This window comes from Pelobates fuscus, chromosome 8, assembly GCF_036172605.1.
Source record: "Pelobates fuscus isolate aPelFus1 chromosome 8, aPelFus1.pri, whole genome shotgun sequence".
Classification (NCBI taxonomy): Eukaryota; Metazoa; Chordata; class Amphibia; order Anura; family Pelobatidae; genus Pelobates; species Pelobates fuscus.
In genome coordinates, this window is record NC_086324.1 from 160,991,593 (window position 1) to 161,017,517 (window position 25,925).

Below are 25,925 nucleotides of genomic sequence, written 5' to 3' on the forward strand. Positions count from 1 at the left end.
CAAGACTGACCAAAAGATAGGCTGGCAAAGGATCATGGGAGTTGTAGTTTAGCATAACTGGGGATCTGCCTATTGTATGTCCCTGTATTAAACCATGTTCCCTAAAAAAGACTGTAATATTCTCTTACTGTTAACAGTGAACCCACTTCCGTTTTAAATCCCTCCCTGACATTAAATCCTGTGTGTATCCCTTACATTGAATGCTCCTGTTCCCCCAGGACGCTCAGTCGCTGCGTTGTGTGGGGGACACCGCTCCAAGTCCCTTCCAGTTCTACTTGCCGCTCAGCTCTGGACTCCAGCTGCCTCCCTCCATGTTCCTATCGCCTCCCAAAGAAAAGCGCCTCTCCCTGGAGTACACCGAACAGAAACAGCTGGTGTGTCAGTGGGCAAAGGTAAGATGCACTTCCTTCCGAATCCATGGCCACTAGACTTACAAAACTCAACCTTCTCATTCTCCCAGCAAGTCCAGATTCCTCTCCTTCAGGCCCTCCATCCCATCTCCGTTCTGCTATATCCTGTCCTTTCTTTCTCAGTCTCCTTTCCATGTGATCTCACACCATACTTATAACAATTTGACACAACAAGAGGACATAGTCTTAAATTAGAGGGGCAAAGGTTTAAAAATAATATCAGGAAGTATTACTTTACTGAGAGGGTAGTGGATGCATGTAATAGCCTTCCAGCTGAAGTGGTAGAGGTTAACACAGTGAAGGAGTTTAAGCATGTGTGGGATAGGCATAAGGCTATCCTAACTATCAGATGAGGCCAGGGACTAATTAAAGTATTTATAAAATTGGGCAGACTAGATGAGCCGAATGCTTCTTATCTGCCGTCACATTCTATGTTTCTATATGGATTATTTTCTCTGACATCCTCTCCGGTCACTTCAGTGTAATTACCGTATATACTCGAGTATAAGACGAGTTTTTCAGCACATTTTTTGTGCTGAAAAACACTCACTCGTCTTATACTCGAGTCAGTTGTCTGTATTATGGCAATTTTCATTGCCATAATACAGACAAGGACCGGGGGCTGTCAGGAAGCTGTAACTTACCTTCACCGCAGCTCCTGTCAGCTCCCTTCTCTCTCCTCCGTCCGTGCAGCTCCCAGGTTAGCTTCCTCTGCAACTCTCGCGAGAGCCGCGGGGTCAGAGCGTTGCCACGGGTTACCGTGGCAACGCTCCGCGCGGCCGCGAGAGTTGCAGAGGAAGCTGACCTGGGAGCTGCACGGACGGAGGAGAGAGAAGGGAGCTGACAGGAGCTGCGGTGAAGGTAAGTTACAGCTACTTGACAGCCCCCCTCCTACAGCCCATCCACTGGACCACCAGGGAGTGAGAGCCCCCCTCCCTGGCCAGCTAACAAGCAGGGAGGGGGGACGAAAAAATAAATTTAAAAAATAATATTAAAAAAATAATAATAATAAAAAAAAATAATAACAACATTAAAAAATATATATATTACAGTAATAATTGAATAATAATAATTAATAAAATGCCCACCCCCACCAATGCTCTGCACTCACACACACACACACACTGCACTCACACACACTGCATTCATACACACACTCATACACACACTGCACTGCATTCATTATATATACACACTGCATTCATAGACACACGGCATACACACTGCATTCATACATACACACATACACACACTGCATTCACACTGCACTCATACACACACTGCACTGCATTCATTATATACACACTGCACTCATATACACACACACTGCACTGCATTCATTATAAACACACTGCATACACACTGCACTCATACACACACACTGCACTCATATACACACTGCACTCATATACACACACACTGCACTCCATTCATTATATACACACTGCATTCATACACACACTGCACTGCATTCATTATATATACACACACACTGCACTCATATACACACTGCACTCATATACACACACTGCACTCCATTCATTATATACACACTGCATTCATACACACACTGCACTAATACATACACACTGCATTCATTACATACACACTGCACTCACACACTGCACTCATATACACACACTGCACTGCACTCATACACACACTGCACTGCATTCATTATACACACACTGCACTCATATACACGCACTGCACTCATATACACGCACTGCACTCCATTCATTATATACACACTGCATACACACACAGCATTCATATACACACTGCATTCATACACACACACACACACACACACTGCATTCATTATAAACACTGTAAATAAATATTCAGTTAATATAACTTTTTTAGGATCTAATTTTATTTAGAAATTTACCAGTAGCTGCTGCATTTTCCACCCTAGTCTTATACTCGAGTCAATAAGTTTTCCCAGTTTTTTGGGGTAAAATTAGGGGCCTCGGCTTATATTCGGGTCGGCTTATACTCGAGTATATACGGTACTTATGTGTTTTACAGGTTTCGTTTGGTCTTTATTTCTTACCTAATTACCCATACTCTGAGCATTACTTCCTTTATTACCCCTACTTCCTCACTAGTATTTCCTGTATTACCCCTACTTCCTCAGTATTACTTCTTGTATTACCCCTACACTCTGTCTGTGTTACTTCCTATATTACTGCTACTCTCTATTATGTCCTCTATAACATTACTCGTTCAGTATTATGTCCTCTGTGTATTATGTCTTCTATAAGTTTAATCTCTCTGTATTATGTCCTACATAATGTTACTCAATCAGTATTATGTCCTATATTTAACATTACTTGTTCAGTATTATGTCCTCTATAACGTTTCTCGTCTAGTCCTATGTCCTCTATAACTTTACCTATTCAGTATTATGTCCTCTCTTGTGTTACTCATTCAGTCCTGTGTCCTCTTTAATGTTAGTTGTTCAATATTATGCCTTCTGTAATGTTACCCGTTCAGTATTATGTCCTCTAAAACGTTACTCGTTCAGTCCTATGTCCTCTATACTGTTGCTAGATCAGTCCTGTGTCCTCTGTAACGTTACTTGTTCAGTATTATGTCGTCTATAACGTCCCTCGTTCAGTATTATGTCCTCTATAATGTTACTGGTTCGGTATTATGTCCTCTATAACGTCACTCGTTCGGTATTATGTCTTCTATAACGTCACTCGTTCGGTATTATGTCTTCTATAACGTCACTCGTTCAGTATTATGTCCTCTATAACGTCACTCGTTCAGTATTATGTCTTTTATAACGTCACTCGTTCAGTATTATGTCCTCTATAACGTCACTTGTTCAGTATTATGTTCTCTGTAACATTACACATTTACTCCTGTGTCCTCTATAGCGTTACTCATTCAGTATTGTGTCTTCTATAACGTTACTCGTTTGGTATCATGTCCTTTATAACATTACTCGTTCAGTTTTATGTCCTCTATAATGTTACTCTTTTGTTATTATGTCCTCCATAACATTACTCGTTCAGTATTATGTCCTCTATAATGCTACTTGTTCAGTATTATGTCCTCTATAACATTACTCGTTCAGTATTATGTCCTCTATAACCTTACTGGTTCAGTCCTGTGTCCTCTATAATGTCACTCGTTCGGTATTATGTCCTCTATAACATTACTAGTTCAATCCCATGTCGTCTATAACGTCACTCGTTCGGTATTATGTCCTCTATAACGTCACTCGTTCAGTCCTGTGCGCTCTATAACATTACTCGTTCAGTATTATGTCCTCTATAACGTTACTGGTTCAGTCCTGTGTCCTCTATAACATTACTCGTTCAGTATTATGTCCTCTATAACGTTACTGGTTCAGTCCTGTGTACTCTATAACATTACTCGTTCAGTATTATGTCCTCTATAACGTTACTGGTTCAGTCCTGTGTCCTCTATAACATTACTCGTTCAGTATTATGTCCTCTATAACTTTACTCGTTCGGTATTATGTCCTTTATAACATAACTCGTTCAGTATTATGTCCTCTGTAACGTTACTCGTTCAGTATAATGTCCTCTATAACATTACTTGTTCAGTATTATGTCCTCTATAACGTTACTCGTTCGGTATTATGTCCTTTATAACATAACTCGTTCAGTATTATTTCCTCTGTAACGTTACTCGTTCGGTATTATGTCCTCTATAACGTTACTTGTTCAGTATTATGTCCTCTATAACATTACTCGTTCAGTATTATGTCCTCTATAACGTTACTCGTTCGGTATTATGTCCTCTATAACATTACTCGTTCAGTATTATGTCCTCTATAACGTTACTCGTTCAGTATTATGTCCTCTATTATGCTATAACTGTCTTCTGATAGATCTACCCTGCCTGCACTCTGTTTCTATCACTTGCCCCAAGTCTGTCTATTACCCTCTAAATCTTCACCCCCATTTGATTTTTTCCATCGATCCCCCTATTCCCCTTCTCTGTGTGTATTACCCCCAAATTTCCCCTATCCTCCCCTTCTCTGTGTGTGTTACCCCCATATTCCCTGTATCCCCATTCTCTGTGTGTGTTACCCCCCTATCCCCATTCTATGTTTGTGTTACCCCCAGATTTCCCCTATCCTCCCCTTCTCTGTGTGTGTTACCCCCAGATTTCCTATATCCTCCCCTTCTCTGTGTGTGTTACCCCCATATCCCCCCTATCCCCATTCTCTGTGTGTGTTACTCCCATATCCCCCCTACCCTCCCCTTCTCTGTGTGTGTTACCCCCAGATTTCCCATATCCTCCCCTTCTCTTTGTGTGTGTTACCCCAATCCAGATCCCCTTTCTGTTAACGTCCTCACTCTGTGGTCTCTGCTCTTGCAGTGTAACCGACTCTTTGAGCTGCTGCAGGAATTGGTCGACCACGTGAATGACTTCCATGTCAAACCGGAGAAGGATTCTGGATACTGCTGCCATTGGGAGGGCTGTGCCCGTCGAGGGCGGGGTTTCAACGCCAGGTAACGTGGCATGAAAATCATTTGAGTGTTTTATACACCATCTGTGAGGCCAGAACAATATGTTAATTTACAATGTTTTATGAATTGTTATAACACAATATAAATTGAATGTAGAATGGAGGGATGAATTAATCCACAGATTGATGGATGGGCTGCAGGCGGACAGATGGGTGGACAGAGATGTAATAGGTGGATTAAATAGATAGGGCAGACAAATAGATAAACAGATCGCTAATATGTGTATGAAAGTGTGGATAGTTAATGGCTGACTATCACAGATACATTAGATAGGTAATAGGTTAAAATGATAGATAAATACAACAGATAGATGTTGGGTGGGTAGACTGGCAGAACATTTTGGAAAATGTAGTCCAACAATATTAGAATTGCAAATCACCAATAAATATTGATCCATCTTTTAGTAGAAGGGAGGTGGGGCTGTTAGAGATTTTGTGGAGAATTAAATGAGTCATCTTTGCAGAATCTGTCCTTTTTTATTGCCAGGTATAAGATGTTAATCCACATCCGAACTCATACCAATGAGAGGCCACATTGCTGTCCCACCTGTCACAAGAGCTTTTCACGGCTGGAGAACTTAAAGATTCACAATCGCTCCCACACAGGTCAGTGCCCACTGCCAGAGACAACATGTCTAACTGAACATGTCATTTAGTTAATGATTTGGATCCTGCAGGGAAAAAGTTGTATTTCACTAATAAAAAAATAAGATTAAATGAACCACCTTGATTAATGGATTTATTTCTCTCCTTCCCTAAATATAGGCTACAGTCTAGAGGGCAGCACTGTTCATGCAGTGCCCATTAGCATGTATAATAAAATCTGTGTCTGAGATCACATGGTTTATCTGGCTGGGAAGAGTCTGTTGGTGTACTCAGTCTGCCTAGCGTTTGGGGAAAAAAGCAATAAAATAATAAATCTTTAGGAAAGGGGAGTTCTTGGATTTAAAAAAATGAAGACAGACACCTGTAAAATTATTTAATTTGTAATTATCTTTATGGGCTCCTAAAATTTACTATTAAGAAATTCCTAAATATAAACCTAACTTGAAGTAGGCTGAGGCCTGCAGCAGAGTAGGCTCGGTATAACAGCATTTTGGAAAATATTCCAGTCTCTCCAATACAGATCTTTCGGTGATAAATTGTGTTCTCACCCACTTGAAGATGATATATGGCATAGTAGTTTAGAAGGTGCTCTTCCACAAAAATATCTTAAATTTACCTAAAAAGATATGTTTAAGAAGATTAATGTCTGATGCAGCTCTGTATCTCCCATAATGCCTAGGAGAAGCTAAATCAAGTTTTTTTTAATTTATTCTTTATTTTTGGTTTGACAGCTGGTACATTTCAGATCGACAAAGGACGATGACTTAAGATAGTTAGCACATTTTCATGCCAGTAATAAAAGACCGGGCATATTGTGTTGTTAAATAAAGGTTTTATATCTCAACTTTGTATTATAGTAAACTTTAGATTAGCAATGCAATAATATCAAAATGTGACCTTTAAAATATATATATATATATATATTTGTTTTTTTTTTACTGCCCGCTCATCCTAATTCCATATCTTATTGTAATGCCAGAATGAAATGGGCCTAGTTCCACTGAGTACGTTTCTATAATTGGTTGAATTGGAGGGTATCGATGTGTGCTTGTGTGAATGATATAAAAACCAACTGTCTCTGTTTTTTTTATCCTAGGGGAAAAACCTTATATGTGCCCGTACGAGGGCTGCAACAAACGTTACTCCAACTCAAGTGACCGCTTCAAGCATACTCGCACCCACTACGTGGACAAGCCCTATTACTGCAAAATGCCAGGATGTCAGAAACGCTACACAGACCCCAGCTCGCTACGGAAACATATTAAGGCCCATGGTCATTTCATCTCACACCAGCAGCGGCAGCTGCTAAAGATTCACCAGCCTCCAAAACTGCCAACATCTGGGGACAGCGGTTATGCCAATGGTGCTCAACTGATCATTCCCAATCCCGCGGCCATTTTTGGCAGCCAGTCCTTGCCTATTCCACTTGCACCAGGGCCATTGGACCTAAGCTCATTGGCATGCAGTGGAGTGGCATCAGCCTTGGCAGGGCTTCATAATCCCATGCTGACATTGGCAGGCTCACCCCTTAACCTGGCTAAAGGCTCTCTCCTTTCCCAAGCATACTCTGCGGCAGGCCTTGGCCTACCTCTAGTCTCCTTGGTAGCAGCAAGCAAAGCGGAGATGGAAAAGCACCCAAAAGGTCAAAAGTCAGATAGCAACGAGAGGACTGAAGGGTCAAAAATAAGGCCTAGTTCAGCAGATGGGCTTTCTTTTCTGCCTGGTGGTGTGTTAGATCTTTCCCCTAGTATGGGTTCAGAGCCTCTTCTGCCAGGATGGGTGGTCATTCCACCGGGCTCTGTGTTACTGAAACCAGCAGTGGTCAACTAAGAAGGCCTTACTATTTCACCTGAGGCCCACTGAACTTTTACAATGGCCCTGCATTGACCATAGAGCAGAGACCTTTTCTCCTGGTCGATGGGCAGATTTGCCCATCACAACACATTTTCCAGGTACATTCCCTGCTGCTCTATTTCCATGGACCTCCTTCTACAGATAACAATTCACGGACCATTTGCAGAGAAAACTTGCTGGTTTCTGCCTTCAGACATACAACTCGCACAACAGGGCTGAATGGATTTTAAGATATTTTTGCTGTTAATGCAGATTTGCTTCTTGCCCTTTGCATTGGGACCAAAGACCGGCAGACGTTGAATGCTAAATTCTCTGAAAAACAAACAAACATTTATTCCATTACGAAAAAAGGAGTAAAAACTCCACAGGAAGAACGTGCAAGGGGAATGTACAATAAACAGCTTTTTGTACCAGGGGCAGGATCGAGCACCTATGTTAGAGTGTGTGTACGAAGGCCTGAAGGTCTCTGAATCCTGGTAATGTTTAGGATCTGCAGTCCATATTGGTTTCCCGAAAATTTACGAGAGAAGGTTTTTTTTTAAAAAAAAAACACCTTCCGAGCAAAGCAATAAATCAGGAGACGTTCGGCTCGAGCGAACTACAATACGACAAGAGGGAGTGGAGCGTGGATGTTGTGGAGTTAATTTGTTTCATCCATTTGCTTTAATTCTTCGCCAAACTTTCTGTCTGTTGCGGAACTGCTTATTAATGTTACTGCTGTCCCTTTAAAACTCTCAGAATTCTTCTTCATAGTCAGTATATACTCATTCTTTTTTTAACCCACTAAAGTTCAAATTGAAACAATATCATTCCTGTATGGAGAAACACATTTTCACACAATTTTCAAGGATGACATAGGTCTCAATTTACTATTTTTGGATAAGCTTTCAAATGTTCACAATCTGTTAGAAAAACATTTTAAATGATTTATCGACAGAAATCACCATTAAAGTCTAGGCCGCAGGGATAGGCAACCTTTGGCACTCCAGATGTTGTGGACTACATCCCCCATAATGCTCTTACACCCATAATGCTGGTAAAGCATCATGGGAGGTGTAGTCCAAAACATCTGGCGGGCCGCAGTTTGAAGACCCCTGGTCTAGGGGAATGTTTGTAGATAAATCATTTGAAAAACAGATTGGGATCATTTGAAAGATTCTCCAAAAACATTAAATCGAGTTCATAGTTGATTGCACTTAATGTATTTCACACAATAGCAGGGGACTATACTTACTTGGAAAATTTAGGCAAGAGATAAAGATTCAAAAAAACCTCTCCAATTTGACTATAGTCACAGTGAAATTTTGCAATATGTTTTTTAGTGAATAAGCCCCTGTAGGGTTTTCTGCAGGTTGGGAAAGCACATTTACCTCTGTTTTTTCTTGGGAAAGGCGTCTGGAAACACAGGAGATGTACCCCATTGTACAGCGCTACGGGAATCTGCTGGCGCTATATAAATAATAAAATAGTAATAATAATAAAAATAATGTTACTAAGGACAGCAGCGATAAAATTTGTGGGTGCTCGTATGTATAAGATTAATGGCTGAGAAAACCCCAAAAGGGCTACTGCATTAGAATAAATAAGTGAAATAATAAGATTAGCAAATGTTTGTAGACTACAAATCACACGAAGCTCAGCTAGCCCATCGGCTTAATGTACTGAAGTCACCATGCTGACACACTAATCCAGTTCAAAAGCGTTTACAGCCATGTCAAAGAAAAAAGACACATTTGTCTGATGACACCTGCCTTGGTAGTGCATCATGGGAATTGTAGTCCGCATATATTTGCCCTCTAGCGCCTGGGTTTGAGACCATGTTTGACTGTGTGTGCAGAGCTTGTGAGTAGAATAATATTGCAGTTTTGCCTGTTTGTTTGCTGTCTATTTACCTCTTAAATAGGCAACACAAACACTGCAACTTTTAGTGGTAGTAGTTAATTTGCTTAAAGGGACACTCTAGTGCCAAATTAAAAAAAAATGCTCATTAGCAGATATACCCCAATAAATCATGAAGGCATTTAATGTATTTTTTAAAATTGGTGGTATATCTAAAAACAGCTTTCAATGGTTGCAGATCTCTTGTCTGCAACCTTTTAACCCCGCCCAGATTTTTTGTGGCTGTCCAATCACAGATTTCCCAATGTAGCTCAATGAGCATTCTTTGTAAGGCAGGTGCTCTGGGCAAGAGTTTAGCCTCATTGAGCTAACTAAACCAGGAAGTAACTTGACCAGTTGTCTGCTTGAGAGTCAAGGGGGTGTAACCAGGTTCATTTATAAAAGTGCCAATTTCTATTGATATCTGCACTTTGCATAAAAAAACCTCACAAAAAACAAACAAACCACACTCTTCAAACATAAAACAAGCTAAACTTCTTTATGGGTTGAGTGTCCCTTTAAAAGGAGTCTCCACAATTACAATTATAATGTAGAAGTGTTAATGTACATTCTTTCATAACAAACCACCCCCTACAGTGTTTGTGATAAAAGTAAACAGAATAAAGGATCTATTTCCTTTTTTCAGTGACGAGGCTCCTTCGATGCTGCTTACCTCTCCTCATTTGAGATCATGGCGGAGGCGTTGGCCTTCTGCATAGTTAGTCCAATCCAATGTTTCTCATAGAGGAGCACTAAGGATCTGATGCAAGGCGAGCGCTGGGCACAGTGAGTCACGCTTCCCATAGGAGAGAATTGAATGGGTGCTTTCCTATGGGGCCTTCCGTGTCAAATGAAAAAGGTCTACTCAGTGCCGCGCCAGCTCCTCTAGTGGCTGCCAGTGTACCCGGTGCAATGCAGACAGTGCAGTTTCTAAAAAACTTCAGTTTTACTTTGCAAGGTTGAAACTAAAGGATCACATCAGCTAGACCACTTCATTGAGAGAACGTGGCCTGTGTGATTTTAGTGTTCCCTTTAATATACCAAAATAGCTATTTCAAGATAAATTGCAGCTCTCGTTTAACAATAGAGGCATATACAAATGATAAATAAGCCGGGCGTTCCATACTGACACACCGTCTTTAGGGAGGGTTATCATGATGGCATGAAATATCTTTGGTCCTTAAGGGGTTAATGGTATTTATACGTACTATCCAATGCAGGTGGAACTATAAGATCAGGGGATTATTCACTAAACAATGAGCTATTACCTGGCAACTAGGTTTTTACAATAACCACTTGCAATCTCTCCACCCAAACATACTGTATCTATTGACTCTACAAAGCTGTCTTTTGCAATCCAGGTGTTACCATATCAGGATTTACTGAATAGTGAGTAAAAGCTTAAAGGGGCACTATAGACAACAGAACAACTATAGCTTATTGAATTTGTTCTGGTGAGTAGAATCATTACCTTCAGGCGTTTTGCAGTAAACACCGTCTTTTCAGAGAAAAGGCAGTGTTTACATTACAGCCTAGGGATAACTCCACTGGCCATTCCTCAGATGGCTACTAGAGGTGCTTCCTGGGGCAGTGTTGCACAGTGTGACAGACATATCGTGTCTCCACCCTCTGAAAGGAGACACGGAGCTTTCCTCATAGAGATGCATTGATTCAGTGCATCTCTATGAGGCAATGCTGATTAGCCAGGGTAGAGTTTGGCTTTTCCCCAACCTAGCCTCTTTGGCAATCTCAGCCAATCCAAAGCTTTCCTATGGGAAAGCATTGTGAATGGCTGAGACCAGCACTTCTAAAGATGTCAGCCAAGGAGGCAGATCATGGGCAGAGCCTGCACCTGCAGACATGAATACAATTTTACTATATTTACAGAGTCAGGGGTGCTACACTGTGATTTTAACACTATAGGATCGGGAATACATGTTTGTGTTTCTGATCCTATAGTGTTTCTTTAAACCATTCAAATGTTATATTGGGAATAGAAATTCCAGTTCATACGTCTTCCTCAAGGAGCGGAGGGTATAATTGCTTTCCCAGACTGATGGAACCCAGTGTGATTTGTAAAGGTGAACATTTCACCATTATAAAAACATTCTAACACACATTATATATACTTGTGATGCTTTTTCATATAAGACTAAATTAGTAAATTATTATATATATATATATACACATATTTATTTTTAATATTTAAAAAACCTTGCTGCTTTTACCTCCAGCAGAGTGGCGTTTTCAAGAAATATCTGTCAATTCTCAGTTGAAGGAGTTTATTGACTGCATTGAATTAAAAATGAGATTGCAGAATAAAGGCTAAAATAATTGATTTGGAACAAATGATACCGCTCAGCTATAGTTACAGCATTTCCCCCCCCCCCCCCTCAATTCGCCGTTTATTAAATAATTCCTATTCTGTTTAATGTGTCAAACTGGGGCTTCCTTCTGGCTGCGGTGAATTGTTTTCAGCCAATAAGATGTTCCCAGAATGCCTCCCCCCAAAAACAAAAAAAAATTGGAGTGAATATGTTGGAGTATGTTGAATAGGGTGTTGCAATATTTAGACCAAACTAGCTGAGCTGGAAAAATGGTGGAGAGTTTTTCATTTTGGCTAATTTGGTCTAAAAACAAATGACTTTTCACTCCCTAAGCGAAGTATTGTATAACGCCATTCCTGTCATTGGGAGAAGGGGCAGCATTTTTTTTCAACCCATTTAATGCAATATTGTTTTCCCCATTATTTGTAATTAATCTCCAACTCTTATAGAGTGTTCCTTACAATGCAAATGTCATTCTCTCCCTGTTCACCAATCAGGTTTCCTCTGCATCTTCAAAACTGCATTTTCTTTCTCTAATATTCTCTGTTCTCTGAATTCCGACGTTTCTCTATGATGATGATTCCAACCAACATTCCAAAACGGACCAAGTTTGTTGCACTCACCGTTTGGATATTATGGCTGTTTTTGTGGGATGACAGATTCTGTTTGGACTAAAAATAACGAGAGCTTTGATTTTCAAAACCAGTAAAATCACAGCTTGATTTTGGGTGACCTGGTAAGTTGGTTCTGTCCAGTGGGCAGTATAGTACTTACCGTATACCTGCACTATCCTCCTAAACCTCAGTATACTTGTGGCTCTCCGGTTGTTGTGGTCTAAGACCTTCATGACAATGTGAGAGCCGTAGTCCACAACAGCTAGCGTGTCAAAGTTTAGCCATCACCGATACGTTATATCTAGCTAAGATTTCCGACCTAGGTACTGTGCGATAACGACCGTCTCCCAATGAAGGTCGCTGCTCGGATTTTCATTGGGGTGTATTGAAACTCCGTGTTTTACCTTTATATGAAGATACGATTCAGTAAAAATGGTGAGTGTGTGTGAAGAGCTGCTTCTCAGGAGCAGACATTGCCTTAAAACCTGCACTTATGTTGGTCCCTTATGGAACTTAGTACGACATGCCGTGACCTACAGAAGCAGCTCCCCTTCCTCCCTCCTGTTTGTTCTCTGGACCCAATACGACAAAGCATTCTGCCGCAACGAATGCTGCTTCCCAACGCTTCTCCGGAGAGCATGCAGAATTATTGCTTTTTTTTTTTCTTTTTCTTTTTTAAACCAATCAAACTCCCCCATATATCACTCATTTACCACGTATGCAAGAAGGAGGCTATCTGCTGGCTCCGATGGCAAAGTGCAAGCTATGTAACAGACGGTGTGAGTGGCTGTGTGTTTGATGAGCTGCTGTAGTTCACAATTGACCTGGTGTATACATTCATGGTCTCCCCGTGTGTGACCATTTCTTACTGCACACGGGAGTAGGCCAATCGCCCCCGGGATAAGAGAATTGTTCACGGGAATAGTGGCAGTTTGGTTTTCTTGTGGGGTGGTCATTTCTCTTTTCCTTTACATTAGGGTCCGCAGTATATTGTGGCGATGGGCCCTGGATAATTAGAAAACCATTAAAGAGTCCAGATCAGTTTTAGGAAGATCTTCAATTTGGGGAATTAAGAGGGTCAAGTGGATTGTTGCTTTACGGAGGGTGATGTTCTACAGGCAACCCATGTGAAGTGCCTTCTGTATCATAACTAAACTCCCCTTGTTCCCCCACCCCAATGCGTTTTAACTCCCACATTGGCGATCGCTACAGACTGTACGTGTGAGTGAGACGGAGAGAAAGCTGTGTGACTGCGTCATGACGAGACCGCCCCTTGAGCGCGGAGATTGTCCTGTGTGCGGCCAAGGGGCCCAGCTGTCAACGAGACGCTTCCCTGAACTGGGAGTGTTTATATGACTGACAAATCCTAATAAAATGAAAATAATAAAAAAAACACATTGGTTTTAAACATGCCTACTTGTTTTTAGCGTTTTTTTTTTTGTTGCACACACTTTCAGGGGATTTTTTTTTTTTTAAATGAAAACAGGAGAGCATTATGTAATCGTTCCAATGCCAAATGTGTGCCCAATGCATTGCTCTGTTAGCCTCTAGCACAAGCCATAAAAATAAATGTACCTCCGTCAGCTGAGGGATAAAGTCCCATCCTTTCTAGGGCACCTCTAACACAGGAGACTATTTTAATGGAATACAATTCCCATTATCCATTGTCAACCAGACGGAAGGCCAAAGTGAGACATTGTGCTACACAGTGACATATTAGTAAGATTTGGGGATAAGATGAGCGTCTGCTCATGGCTTTCTGTGTTGTGGATCTAAACGTGTAAAGATCAGTTAAATATATGGAGAGAGATAATAGTTTTAACATTGTGGCCAGAAACTCCAACACTTGTGTTTTAGTCTAGATTTTGGAATCCCATGCTCAGTACAGTTTTTAGTGAGTTTGTAAAGTAGTTAGCTAGACCACAGTTATTTACTAAAGTGTGTATTGACAAATTCAGTAGGGTAGATCCACCCACTATTGGCTGTTCAGTAGGGTAAATCCACCCACTATTGGCTGTTCAGTAGGGTAGATCCACCCACTATTGGCTGTTCAGTAGGGTAAATCCACCCACTATTGGCTGTTCTCCTGATTGTCAATGCACACGCAGCACTTCAGGTCCCCAATGCTGCTCTATGAGGATCATTGGATTGGACTGTTGTGGAGGAGGCAATGGCATGGTGGGAGGAGGGGATGGATGCAATGCTCTGCTGGAAATGGTAATTAAAATGCATTATTTTATTAAAGTTTACTGGGGGAGGGGGGGGGGGAGGAGAGAGGGGGGAGGAGGATAATACTACAGCTTTATGTTTCCAACCCTTTAGAGTTCCTTTAATAAACAAACCTGCATAAGATGCAGAACTAACCGCGACCTGCATTAACAAGTAATTTTGGCCTAGTATTTAAAATGATTCTATAGTGCTATTAAAACAAACTGTTTCCTGGCACTATAGGCTCTTGCAGTGCCTCCCACCCGTGGGGCTGAAGGGGCCACTGAATCCAGCACCAATGTCCCTCGGAACTGGGTCAGGCTCCGCCCACGCCGGCAGGGGAGACCTAATGCGCGTGCGCAGCAATGGCCTCGCGCGCATTAGATCTCCCCATGGGAAAGCATTCCGGAAGCGCCCCCAGTGGCTGTCTGGTAGACAGCCACAGAGGGCAGACTTAGAGCTGCAATGTAAACATTGCAGTTTTCTGGAAGTGCAATGTTTTACATTGTAGCACTAGGTGCAAAAGGGTCACAGCACCCAAACTACTTCAATTAGCTAAAGTGGCCTGGGTGCCTATAGTGTCCCTTTAACAAGTTAATTCTTGAAAATTCACACTTTATTGAATAACCCTGTCAATCTATATAATAGTCAACCGCGATGCTAAGAACATTTTCTTTGTTAAAACAGAACAATTCAGAATTTAATTACAATGCAAATTCCATAAGGTATTATGTGTTCTCTACTTATAGATGTATTGTTAATAACTACAGTATTCTATCTAAAAACACTCTGAATCCCTTTACCCACATATATAAATTAGGAAAGTGCAAAGTCACTATAAAACTTAGAATACCCATCAAACCATTTTAAGGTTACAGATTATCATACATATGGCTTTGTAACTTGCTAGAATGCTGCTTAGTTATATTACAGTTGTGACGTGGGAAGCAGCTTGACTCCTCTACAGCAGGGGTTCTTTACGCCAAGGCTGTGGCCCAAAACGGGTCATTATAGCATAAACAGGGACATCATAACTGGGACTCAAAACGGGTCATTATAGCATGAACAGGGACATCATAACTGGGGCCCAAAACGGGTCATTATAGCATGAACAGGGACATCATAACTGGGACCCAAAACGGGTCATTATAGCATGAACAGGGACATCATAACTGGGGCCCAAAACGGGTCATTATAGCATAAACAGGGACATCATAACTGGGGCCCAAAACGGGTCATTATAGCATGAACAGGGACATCATAACTGGGGCCCAAAACGGGTCATTATAGCATGAACAGGGACATCATAACTGGGGCCCAAAACGGGTCATTATAGCATGAACAGGGACATCATAACTGGGGCCCAAAACGGGTCATTATAACATGAACAGGGACATCATAACTGGGGCCCAAAACGGGTCATTATAGCATGAACAGGGACATCATAACTGGGACCCAAAACGGGTCATTATAGCATAAACAGGGACATCATAACTGGGGCCCAAAACGGGTCATTATAGCATAAACAGGGACATCATAACTGGGGCCCAAAACGGGTCATTATAGCATGAACAGGGACATCATAACTGGGGCCCAAAACGGGTCATTATAGCATGAACAGGGACATCATAACTGGGGCCCAAAACGGGTCATTATAGCATGAACAGGGACATCATAACTGGGGCCCAAAACGGGTCATTATAACATGAACAGGGACATCATAACTGGGGCCAAAAACGGGTCATTATAGCATGAACAGGGACATCATAACTGGGACCCAAAACGGGTCATTATAGCATGAACAGGGACATCATAACTGGGACCCAAAACGGGTCATTATAGCATGAACAGGGACATCATAACTGAGGCCCAAAACGGGTCATTATAGCATGAACAGGGACATCATAACTGAGGCCCAAAACGGGTCATTATAACATGAACAGGGACATCATAACTGGGGCCCAAAACGGGTCATTATAGCATGAACAGGGACATCATAACTGGGGCCCAAAACGGGTCATCATAGCATAAACAGGGACATCATAACTGGGGCCCAAAACGGGTCATTATAGCATGAACAGGGACATCATAACTGAGGCCCAAAACGGGTCATTATAACATGAACAGGGACATCATAACTGGGGCCCAAAACAGGTCATCATAGCATGAACAGGGACATCATAACTGGGGCCCAAAACGGGTCATCGTAGCATAAACAGGGACATCATAACTGAGGCCCAAAACGGGTCATTATAACATGAACAGGGACATCATAACTGGGGCCCAAAACGGGTCATTATAGCATGAACAGGGACATCATAACTGGGGCCCAAAACAGGTCATCATAGCATGAACAGGGACATCATAACTGGGGCCCAAAACGGGTCATCGTAGCATAAACAGGGACATCATAACTGAGGCCCAAAACGGGTCATTATAACATGAACAGGGACATCATAACTGGGGCCCAAAACGGGTCATTATAGCATGAACAGGGACATCATAACTGAGGCCCAAAACGGGTCATTATAGCATAAACAGGGACATCATAACTGGGGCCCAAAACGGGTCATTATAGCATAAACAGGGACATCATAACTGGGGCCCAAAACGGGTCATTATAGCATGAACAGGGACATCATAACTGGGGCCCAAAACGGGTCATTATAGCATGAACAGGGACATCATAACTGGGGCCCAAAACGGGTCATTATAGCATGAACAGGGACATCATAACTGGGGCCCAAAACGGGTCATTATAACATGAACAGGGACATCATAACTGGGGCCCAAAACGGGTCATTATAGCATGAACAGGGACATCATAACTGGGACCCAAAACGGGTCATTATAGCATGAACAGGGACATCATAACTGGGACCCAAAACGGGTCATTATAGCATGAACAGGGACATCATAACTGAGGCCCAAAACGGGTCATTATAGCATGAACAGGGACATCATAACTGAGGCCCAAAACGGGTCATTATAACATGAACAGGGACATCATAACTGGGGCCCAAAACGGGTCATTATAGCATGAACAGGGACATCATAACTGGGGCCCAAAACGGGTCATCATAGCATAAACAGGGACATCATAACTGGGGCCCAATACGGGTCATTATAGCATGAACAGGGACATCATAACTGAGGCCCAAAACGGGTCATTATAACATGAACAGGGACATCATAACTGGGGCCCAAAACAGGTCATCATAGCATGAACAGGGACATCATAACTGGGGCCCAAAACGGGTCATCGTAGCATAAACAGGGACATCATAACTGGGGCCCAATACGGGTCCTATATGATGTAGGTGGGTCATTATAGCATGGTCACCATGCCAATTCCTTCTACGTGTTATGATTCCCTGCTTCAGAGAGGCCTCTCATTATGACTTGTTGCTTGCTCTATAAGTGACATAACGTACAGCATTTCCTACATATAATGACCGTTACAGAATACTACAATTAATTTAGCAGAAGCAGCAATGCAGGGCCATCAGGTAAGGGCAGTTTGTCTTTATTACAAGGTGCCGTGGTTATAGATTATATATCTGTACGAGCAGTTACCTACACAATCCAGCAGTTTATATTTGCACTTGTTACATGTTACAGGACACTTGATTGGGACAGAGATAGCACTGGCATTACCCAAGATAGGCCGCTCTATACGATCTGCATGGCAGAAATCAGAGCATCTCTAAGGTGCTTAAACAAAACAGAAAACACTGAAATTATTTCATAAACAAAACTAAACCAGATCGCTTTATTAGCACAATTATAAATTACAATTCCATTTGTTGGCAGATTGGCCTCCCGATCCCATTGTCCGTCAAGAGATTATCGGTTATGTAATGTGTCGCTAGCCTCTGGCGTAAACCAGGTGTATTCAAATTGCATTTCTCCAGCGCCCGATTAACTAAAACAACCATCTCTCGTTGTGGTGTAGCTCAGCAGCGGTCAGTGGCTGGCTCAGGATTATAGGGGTTGTCATTCTATGGGCAGAGATGGAGGCTGCACTATACGATTTAGTAAGATGGGGTCAGGGGTCACGTCTGCTTGCTTTCTTCCTGTGCTTGTTCCTTTTGCTGGATGTGTAACTCCTGGTCAAGCCGCTCCTTGGCTCGAACAACCTGGTGACAAATCGGAGAGAAAGTTTTATCCTAAGGGAGTTGTTTTGATGATGTTGTGCATCTTGATATCAGTGAAGCAAAATCACAGGAAACGAAGAATATGTAAGAAACGAGTACAGCCCAGCTGTGACTGATACATAGTAACCATCGCCCGTCTCCAATCAGTACGGACTAGTAACAGGTGGCCACAGCTCGGTAAATCACAAACCTTAGATTGTAAGTAGAAGGATCCTCCAGCTGTCTTGTCATTTACTTTGAAAAGGTGATCGTAATTCTGAAACAGAAAAATCAAGAAAAATGTTGTAGAAACTTTTATTGATTAAAATATTTAAAAAAAAATATATATAAAAAAAAAAATTAAAAAATGACTGGGGAAGAGAACAAGTTAAGCAAGATGAAAAGTTGTTAATGGACACAATAGGTATCACATTTTTTTTTAGCTTAAAGGGTCACTATAAGCTGGAATAAATGTTGAGGTGCTCAGACCTGTCCTCTCTGTGGAGTTAAACTGTATTTTACTCACCCTTTCTCCATTTCCAGCTGGCCCCGCCTCCATAGCGGAGATCATCAATCTTGACGATCTCAGCCAATCCAATGCTTTTCCATAGGAAAGCATTGGGGGGCTATTGCGCAAACACAGCAAAATGCCACGTTGCACCAATCACTATCTCATGCTGCGCACGCATTCAAACAGCCCATATGAAAGCATTACTCAATGCTTTCCTATGGACGCTGGCGTCTTCTCACTGTGATTTTCACAGTGAGAATCGTGGAAGCGCCTCTAGCAGCGGTCAGTGAGACAGCCACTAGAGGCTGGAAAAACCCTCAGTGAAACATAGCAGTTTCTCTGAAACTGCTATGTTTACAGCTGCAGGGCTAAACCTAGAGACCTGGCACCCAGACCACTGCATTGAGCTGAAGTGGTCTGGGTGCCTATAGTGGTTCTTTAATGGTCTCATTTTCTTTAGAAGATTTGATCTCCTACTCTTTAAATTGAACTTTAATCACACTCCGTAGGCTCATGCAGGGTCTAGCAGGCCATCAACAGTGCAGGAGACAAAACATTCTAAATAAAACAGACTGTGCAATAAAGGAAGTTTAAACATTAGATATCTCTTCACTGATAGTGTTTAGCAAAGCTGTGTAGGTCACTTGCAGGGAGGTGTGACACGGTGCCGGAAGTGTTAAAAAAACAAAACAAAACAAAACAAAAACATTCTGTCACTTCACTTTGTTGGCCCTCCTCCGCCTTGCGCTCACATTAGGACTCCGGCGACGCTGGATGTCCTTATGCATGACCAAAAGTCACCTAATGACAAGGAGTTACCCCACTAAGCTAATTATTGCAGTTTAGAAAAAATAATTAGCTTTGCAGGGATAAGGGACCTGAGCTGAAGTGGTCTGGGTGCCTATAGTGTCCCTTTAATTCCTAAATGGCAGAGTATTGAGCAGTGAGACTGCATGATCTATACACCAAAACTGCTTCATTAAGCTAAAGTTGTTCAGGTGACTATAGTGTCCCTTTAATATGACAAAAATATGGTATGAGATGGTAATGCTACAGACTGATGGGCAATGTATTAATGCCATGTCTGTATTCTGGACACAAAACAGAAATAAATAAATAAATAAAAACAACCTACGGACTATATGAAGTAATAAATAAAAGGTGAAAAACAGAAAACCCCACAAAAAAAACAAAAATCAGCAACAGAAATAACAGAATCAGATGTAGGCTGTCAGTATGGAACAGAATGATTAAGGCTGTTGGATGATGCACAAATAGTGCTGCCCAGAAGTAAATTGATGCGCTGCTGGTAGAAATCAATCAGTGTGTCCGGCTGGTGTCAGCAGGATCATCTCGTGATGAAATAATTTCCTTCTGGCATCATATGATATTTACCAACTTGCTGCCAGCACTTTTCCCGTACAGACCAACAGAGCGGCGCACGCACACACACACACACACGTTAACTGCCCAGTAAAATGTGGGTGACCCGGAAAGCCTACGCTCACTCTAGTTATAGAGCAGTGAAACAGACCTGCACACAGACATAGTAATGTCCCCTATTGCTCATTATATAACAAGTCACATCACCAAATATATGAACGTGTTTCAGGACATTTTGGATTCGTTTAGTTTGAAGCAATAAAGGTCTTGTTTCTTTGTGATATTTTACCTTCTGGATCTCCTCGGGATTCAGTTTGGAGATGTTGAGGATCTGTTGGGCTTCCTGGAGGCTAATCCCAGACAGGCTGCTGGCAGCTGCAGACTCCGTACCAGCTCGACCGCCTCTTGCTTGAGCTGCTGCTCTACTCGCTGATAGAGAAATGGATTGGAAACACTAATAAATATAACAATTGGGCCAGCCAATCCTGGGGCTAAGGGTCAGACAAAAACCAATAAAGCAAAATTATTAAAACCCATTAAAGAGACAACAAAGTATCTGTAACACCTACAGCTTATTGTATTTGTTCTGGTAAGTAGAATCATTCCCTTCAGGCTTTTTGCTGTAAACACTGTCTTTTCAGAGAAAATGCAGTGTTTACATTACAGCCTAGGGACACCTCCTCAGATGGCTGCTAGAGTTGCTTCCTGGGGCAGTGCTGCACGGTGTGACTGCCATTCAGTGTCTCCACCCGCTGCATGCAGACAGTAAACTTTCCTAAATGTATTGATTCAATACATTTTTATGAGGAGATGCTGATTGGCCAGGGCTGTATTTGACTTGTGCTGGCTCTGCCCCGATCTGCCTCCCTGACAATCTTAGCCAATCCAATGCTTTCCTATGTGAAATCATTGTGATTGGCTTTATTAAAAGGACCACTTTAGTGCCAGGAAAACATAGTCGTTTTCCTGGCACTAGAGTGCCCTGAGGGTGCCCCCACCCTCAGGGTCCCCCTCCCGCCTGGCTCTGGAAAGGGGAAAAGGGGTAAAACTTACATTTTTCCAGCGCTGGGCGGAGAGCTCTCCTCCTCCTCTCCGCCTCGGTTCCGCCCCGTCGGCTGAATGCGCACGCGCGGCAAGAGCTGCGCGCATTCAGCCGGTCACATAGGAAAGCATTTACAATGCTTTCCTATGGACACTTGCGTGCTCTCACTGTGATTTTCACAGTGAGAATCACGCAAGCGCCTCTAGCAGCTGTCAATGAGACAGCCACTAGAGGCTTTGGGGGAAGGCTTAACCCATTAATAAACATAGCAGTTTCTCTGAAACTGCTATGTTTATAAAAAAATGGGTTAACCCTAGCTGGACCTGGCACCCAGACCACTTCATTAAGCTGAAGTGGTCTGGGTGCCTAGAGTGGTTCTTTAAACACTTTTGATGATGTCAGCCAAGCAGGCAGATCAGGGGCAGACCCAGCAGCAACAGAGTGGAATAAAATAAATATTCTGCTATGTTTAGGGGGGGCAAAGAGGGGCCAGATTGTGTTTTAACACTCCAGGGTCAGGAATACATGCTTGTGTTCCTGACCCTATAGTGTTTCTTTAAAAGTGACACTCCAAGCTCCCACACGTTAGGTGCACTGTGTAATTTAGGTTACAGTTAGTTAAGTACCATATCCATTATAGTAGTGGTTATAGGAGGCTGTTGATGCAATCCCTTGTTTTTTTGTCAAACTGTTTTAAAGTCAACCAGTGGATTGGCCAGACAACCATAGCTTTCATCAACTTGGGATATCATGTGAAGAAGAAGTTTCACCTTCCACATAATACAATCATAGTATTTGTATGCTGGGTCACTGTTAACCCTTCAGAGCTGATAAAATGCCACGCCAATGTCACTTCTGCTGAAAAATTAACTATTAAAGTGATATGATACTTTCCGATCGGTCCATCCAAAGTGACATTTTAAATACCATAAATAGAAATATAGAATATTATATAGTTTATAAATAATGTATGTTTTATCTTCTAAGGAAGAGTACTTACCAGCCAACTCTTGACGCAATGCCCGTGTAAATGCTCTGCCTACAACTTGCGCTCCCATAACCAGGATTTGTGCCAAGTACTTGGCCTACGGAGAGAAAATCAAAAGAAAAGATATAAAATACCAGATCCATCTATTCCCTTATTACGCAAACAGAAATTCCATTTTAATTGTTACCGAATAAAATGATGGGCCAGTGTCACTACTGGCAAAACAAGTATGTGCCAACACACAGCCACCTATGACTGACGAGCGTTAGACTCCAAGAATTATTACAGAGATTGATGAAACAAACATGGCAAACCTTTTGCAATGGAAGTGTATAAACTATATGTTTACAATTCTCTGTTTGCCATAATGCTGGCTGGACATCACAAGAAATTAATCATACAAAACATGCAATGCAAGAGGTTGGCAATCCTTAACACGGCTTCGATGTGCTTCACCGACATATGATGCAATAGGGGGAAACTGTGTGAAGGGGAACACAGTTATTCAATAAACCTCTGTCCCATTAGAAGTCTATTGACCTTTATATAGTGGAGTCTTTTTGTAGCTAATAATAATAATAATAATAATAATAATAGATATTATTATTATTAGCAGCAGTATAGGAGTATTGTAACGCTGAAATACATTACCAAATCATTATAAAACATATCACATGAAGGACACAGGTAAACACAAAAGGTGAACGTCTACCATGGTTTCCGTTGTACACATTACTTATTCATGCTGCTGGACAGTAAATGGAACTTGCTGCCCTGGTATGTAAATTCATTAAAAGCATTTGGGGGTAACAATAACTAATCAATACTGTTCTTTTGGGTTTCCACCTTCATAAATGGACAGATATCCCTGCTGAAGCATATGAATACCCCATACAGCAGGGCAGCACAATGTGAATAACCCATACAGCAGGGCAGCACAATGTGAATAACCCATACAGCAGGGCAGCACAATGTGAATAACCCATACAGCAGGACAGCACAATGTGAATAACCCATACAGCAGGACAGCACAATGTGAATAACCCATACAGCAGGACAGCACAATGTGAATAACCCATACAGCAGGACAGCACAATGTGAATAACCCATACAGCAGGACAGCACAATGTGAATAACCCATACAGCAGGACAGCACAATGTGAATAACCCATACAGCAGGACAGCACAATGTGAATAACCCATACAGCAGGACAGCACAATATGAATAACCCATACAGCAGGACAGCACAATATGAATAACCCATACAGCAGGACAGCACAATATGAATAACCCATACAGCAGGACAGCACATTCTAAATACCCTATACAGCAGGACAGCACAATTGAATATCATATACCGCAGGACAGCACAGAATAAATACCCCATACAGCATGACAGCACAATCTGAATACCCCATACAGTAGGACAGCACAATATGAATAAATTCACGACGTGTGTGATTGAGATAATGCTAATTTCAGTGTTAATAAATGGCAGCCAGCTCTGTGAGGGCAGTAAGTGGGGCTGTGTCACATATAGCTGTGTGTCCCCCCCCATCATACTACATGTGTGTGTCCCCCCATCAAACTACATGTGTGTGTGTCCCCATCATACTACATGTGTCCCCCCATATCATACTACATGTGTGTGTATCCCCATCATACTACATGTGTCCCCCCATATCATACTACATGTGTCCCCCCATATCATACTACATGTGCCCCCCCATATCATACTACATGTGTGTGTGTCCCCATCATACTACATGTACATAGCACACAGTGGTATCAGACCCCCCCCCCCCTTCCTCGCTCTTTGCCCCCCATGGCAGCCTCCACTCACCATCCTGCTCCAGCAAGCCGCTCAGACAGCTCAAGGTTAACAGCGGGGTCAGAGGGGAAAGGGCAACCGGAAGCAGACAGCAGGAGGCGGCCATATTGGTACACCCTCTGATCTCTGTAGGTTGGCACAAACCTCGTGCAGTCGCTAAACATCATCTCATAGAGTGAATGATCCTTTCAGCAGGTTTAAGGTTATCAGGGTCTAGTGGCTTAGTTACAATAAAAACTAGCAGGTTTACTCTGCATGGCCAACCGGATATCCGGCGCCGCCATCTTGGTACACCCCCCCTAGTTACGCCACAGCTTTGTGCCGGTTTAAATATAACATGTGGGAGCGGGTAATATACTGGAAGGGAGCAGGGATTAATGATTGGTTAATACAGTGTTAGCACCCACGGCTGGATAAACGTACATTCCCCAGCTGGTGTAGAACTACATCTCCCGTGATACTCTACCCGGCTCGCAAAGCATCACGGGAGTTGTAGTTTTTAAGCTGGTGATCTCCTTTTTGGCCATTCCAGGTGTAGCTCTGGGATCTGAAACTGAATCCAACCCTCTTCTTCAGGATTGAGAAAGAGCCTCCAATTTAAAGGGTTTATAGAATTATCCCTTTAATGCCCATCTGTGATTGCCACATTTGGCAGGTGTTGTGTGGGTGCTCATTCTGTGTTAGTAAGTGCACCCACAGAGTTATTTTATTTTGGTTGGTTGTGTTTTTCTTTTCATGTGATACTATAGGACAGGGGTAGGCAACCTTCGGCACTCCAGATGCTGTGGACTACATCTCCCAAATGCTCTTACAGACATAATGCTGGCAAAGCATCATGGGAGGTGCAGTCCAAAACATCTGCTGTGCCGAAGATTGCCTATCCCTGCTATAGGAGCTATTCTAGTTAAGCTCCCGCTAGGAGCTTCCTATACATACTATAGGAAAAGAACGTGTGAAAATAGCTTCACAGTGTTCTCATATTTGTACACAATTAATGCACCATAACCACTCTTGCAATTTTTAGTAGTTATGGTGCCAGAAGTCCTCTACAATTTGTCACTTACCTGGCTCCCCGGAGAACCTACCGCTCATAAGATATCACTAATGTGGAACTTCCTACTAACATATTGGTGACAACAATTCTACGCTTCTTTGGATTAGTTCCATTGGCTCCAAGTGTTTTCATACACAACTGTGTGTGTCTGCGTTATGACTGTGAGAGCGGTCAGATTAGCAGTTGTTTAGAGACACCTAGGGCATTATTCACTAAACTCTGAATTCTAGCGAACTGAAACATATCGGCAGCAATAGTTGTACTGGAAAAATAATCTAACTCCTTTATAGTTACAGCTCACCTATTTTAGCCTAGATTTTGCCATACAGTTTTCAATTTACTACAATAAAGAGATTAGTAAATAAAACCCCTATAAAAAATTTATATCAGGGCTGTATTTAAACTCATCCTGTGCTAAACAGACATTTGTACAGGGCAAATAGAATAACCGAGTGATCACCCATTGCCATGTGTACCACAATGGTTTGAAAGGTTTTGAGAGTGTATCCAATGTCTAGCCAGGTTGCTGTAATAAAGTAAGTAAGTAAGTAAGCCCACAGCTGGCC

General features: G+C 42.1%; 2 protein-coding genes across 3 annotated transcripts in view; one reads left to right on the top strand and one right to left on the bottom strand.

Moving 5' to 3' along the window:
* The window catches only part of GLIS2 (GLIS family zinc finger 2), a 37,238-nt gene extending 23,621 nt beyond the window's left edge, over positions 1-13,617 (top strand). For both annotated transcript variants that reach the window (XM_063430566.1, XM_063430567.1), the window contains exons 4-7: positions 219-392; positions 4,776-4,909; positions 5,414-5,532; positions 6,629-13,617. In XM_063430566.1, coding sequence (XP_063286636.1) covers positions 219-392; positions 4,776-4,909; positions 5,414-5,532; positions 6,629-7,362 — 1,161 coding nt within the window. In that variant the 3' untranslated portion in view covers positions 7,363-13,617. The remainder of the gene's footprint in view (positions 1-218; positions 393-4,775; positions 4,910-5,413; positions 5,533-6,628) is intronic.
* Positions 13,618-17,923: 4,306 nt separating this feature from the next.
* Positions 17,924-24,391, bottom strand: PAM16 (presequence translocase associated motor 16). The gene is made up of 5 exons (XM_063430568.1): positions 24,318-24,391; positions 22,486-22,570; positions 20,733-20,872; positions 18,761-18,826; positions 17,924-18,552 (listed from the first exon to the last, which is right to left on the bottom strand). Exons 1-5 carry the CDS (start codon positions 24,318-24,320, stop codon positions 18,469-18,471), a joined length of 378 nt encoding a protein of 125 aa, XP_063286638.1. The 5' UTR covers positions 24,321-24,391; the 3' UTR covers positions 17,924-18,468.
* Positions 24,392-25,925: the final 1,534 nt, after the last annotated feature.

Coding starts and splice junctions, on each gene's coding strand:
- PAM16 (XM_063430568.1), bottom strand. Junction 20,873..22,485: donor ATTGCGTCAAGAGTTGGCTG/GTAAGTACTCTT, acceptor TTTCTCTATCAG/CGAGTAGAGCAGCAGCTCAA. Junction 18,553..18,760: donor CCTTCTACTTACAATCTAAG/GTTTGTGATTTA, acceptor ATTTGTCACCAG/GTTGTTCGAGCCAAGGAGCG.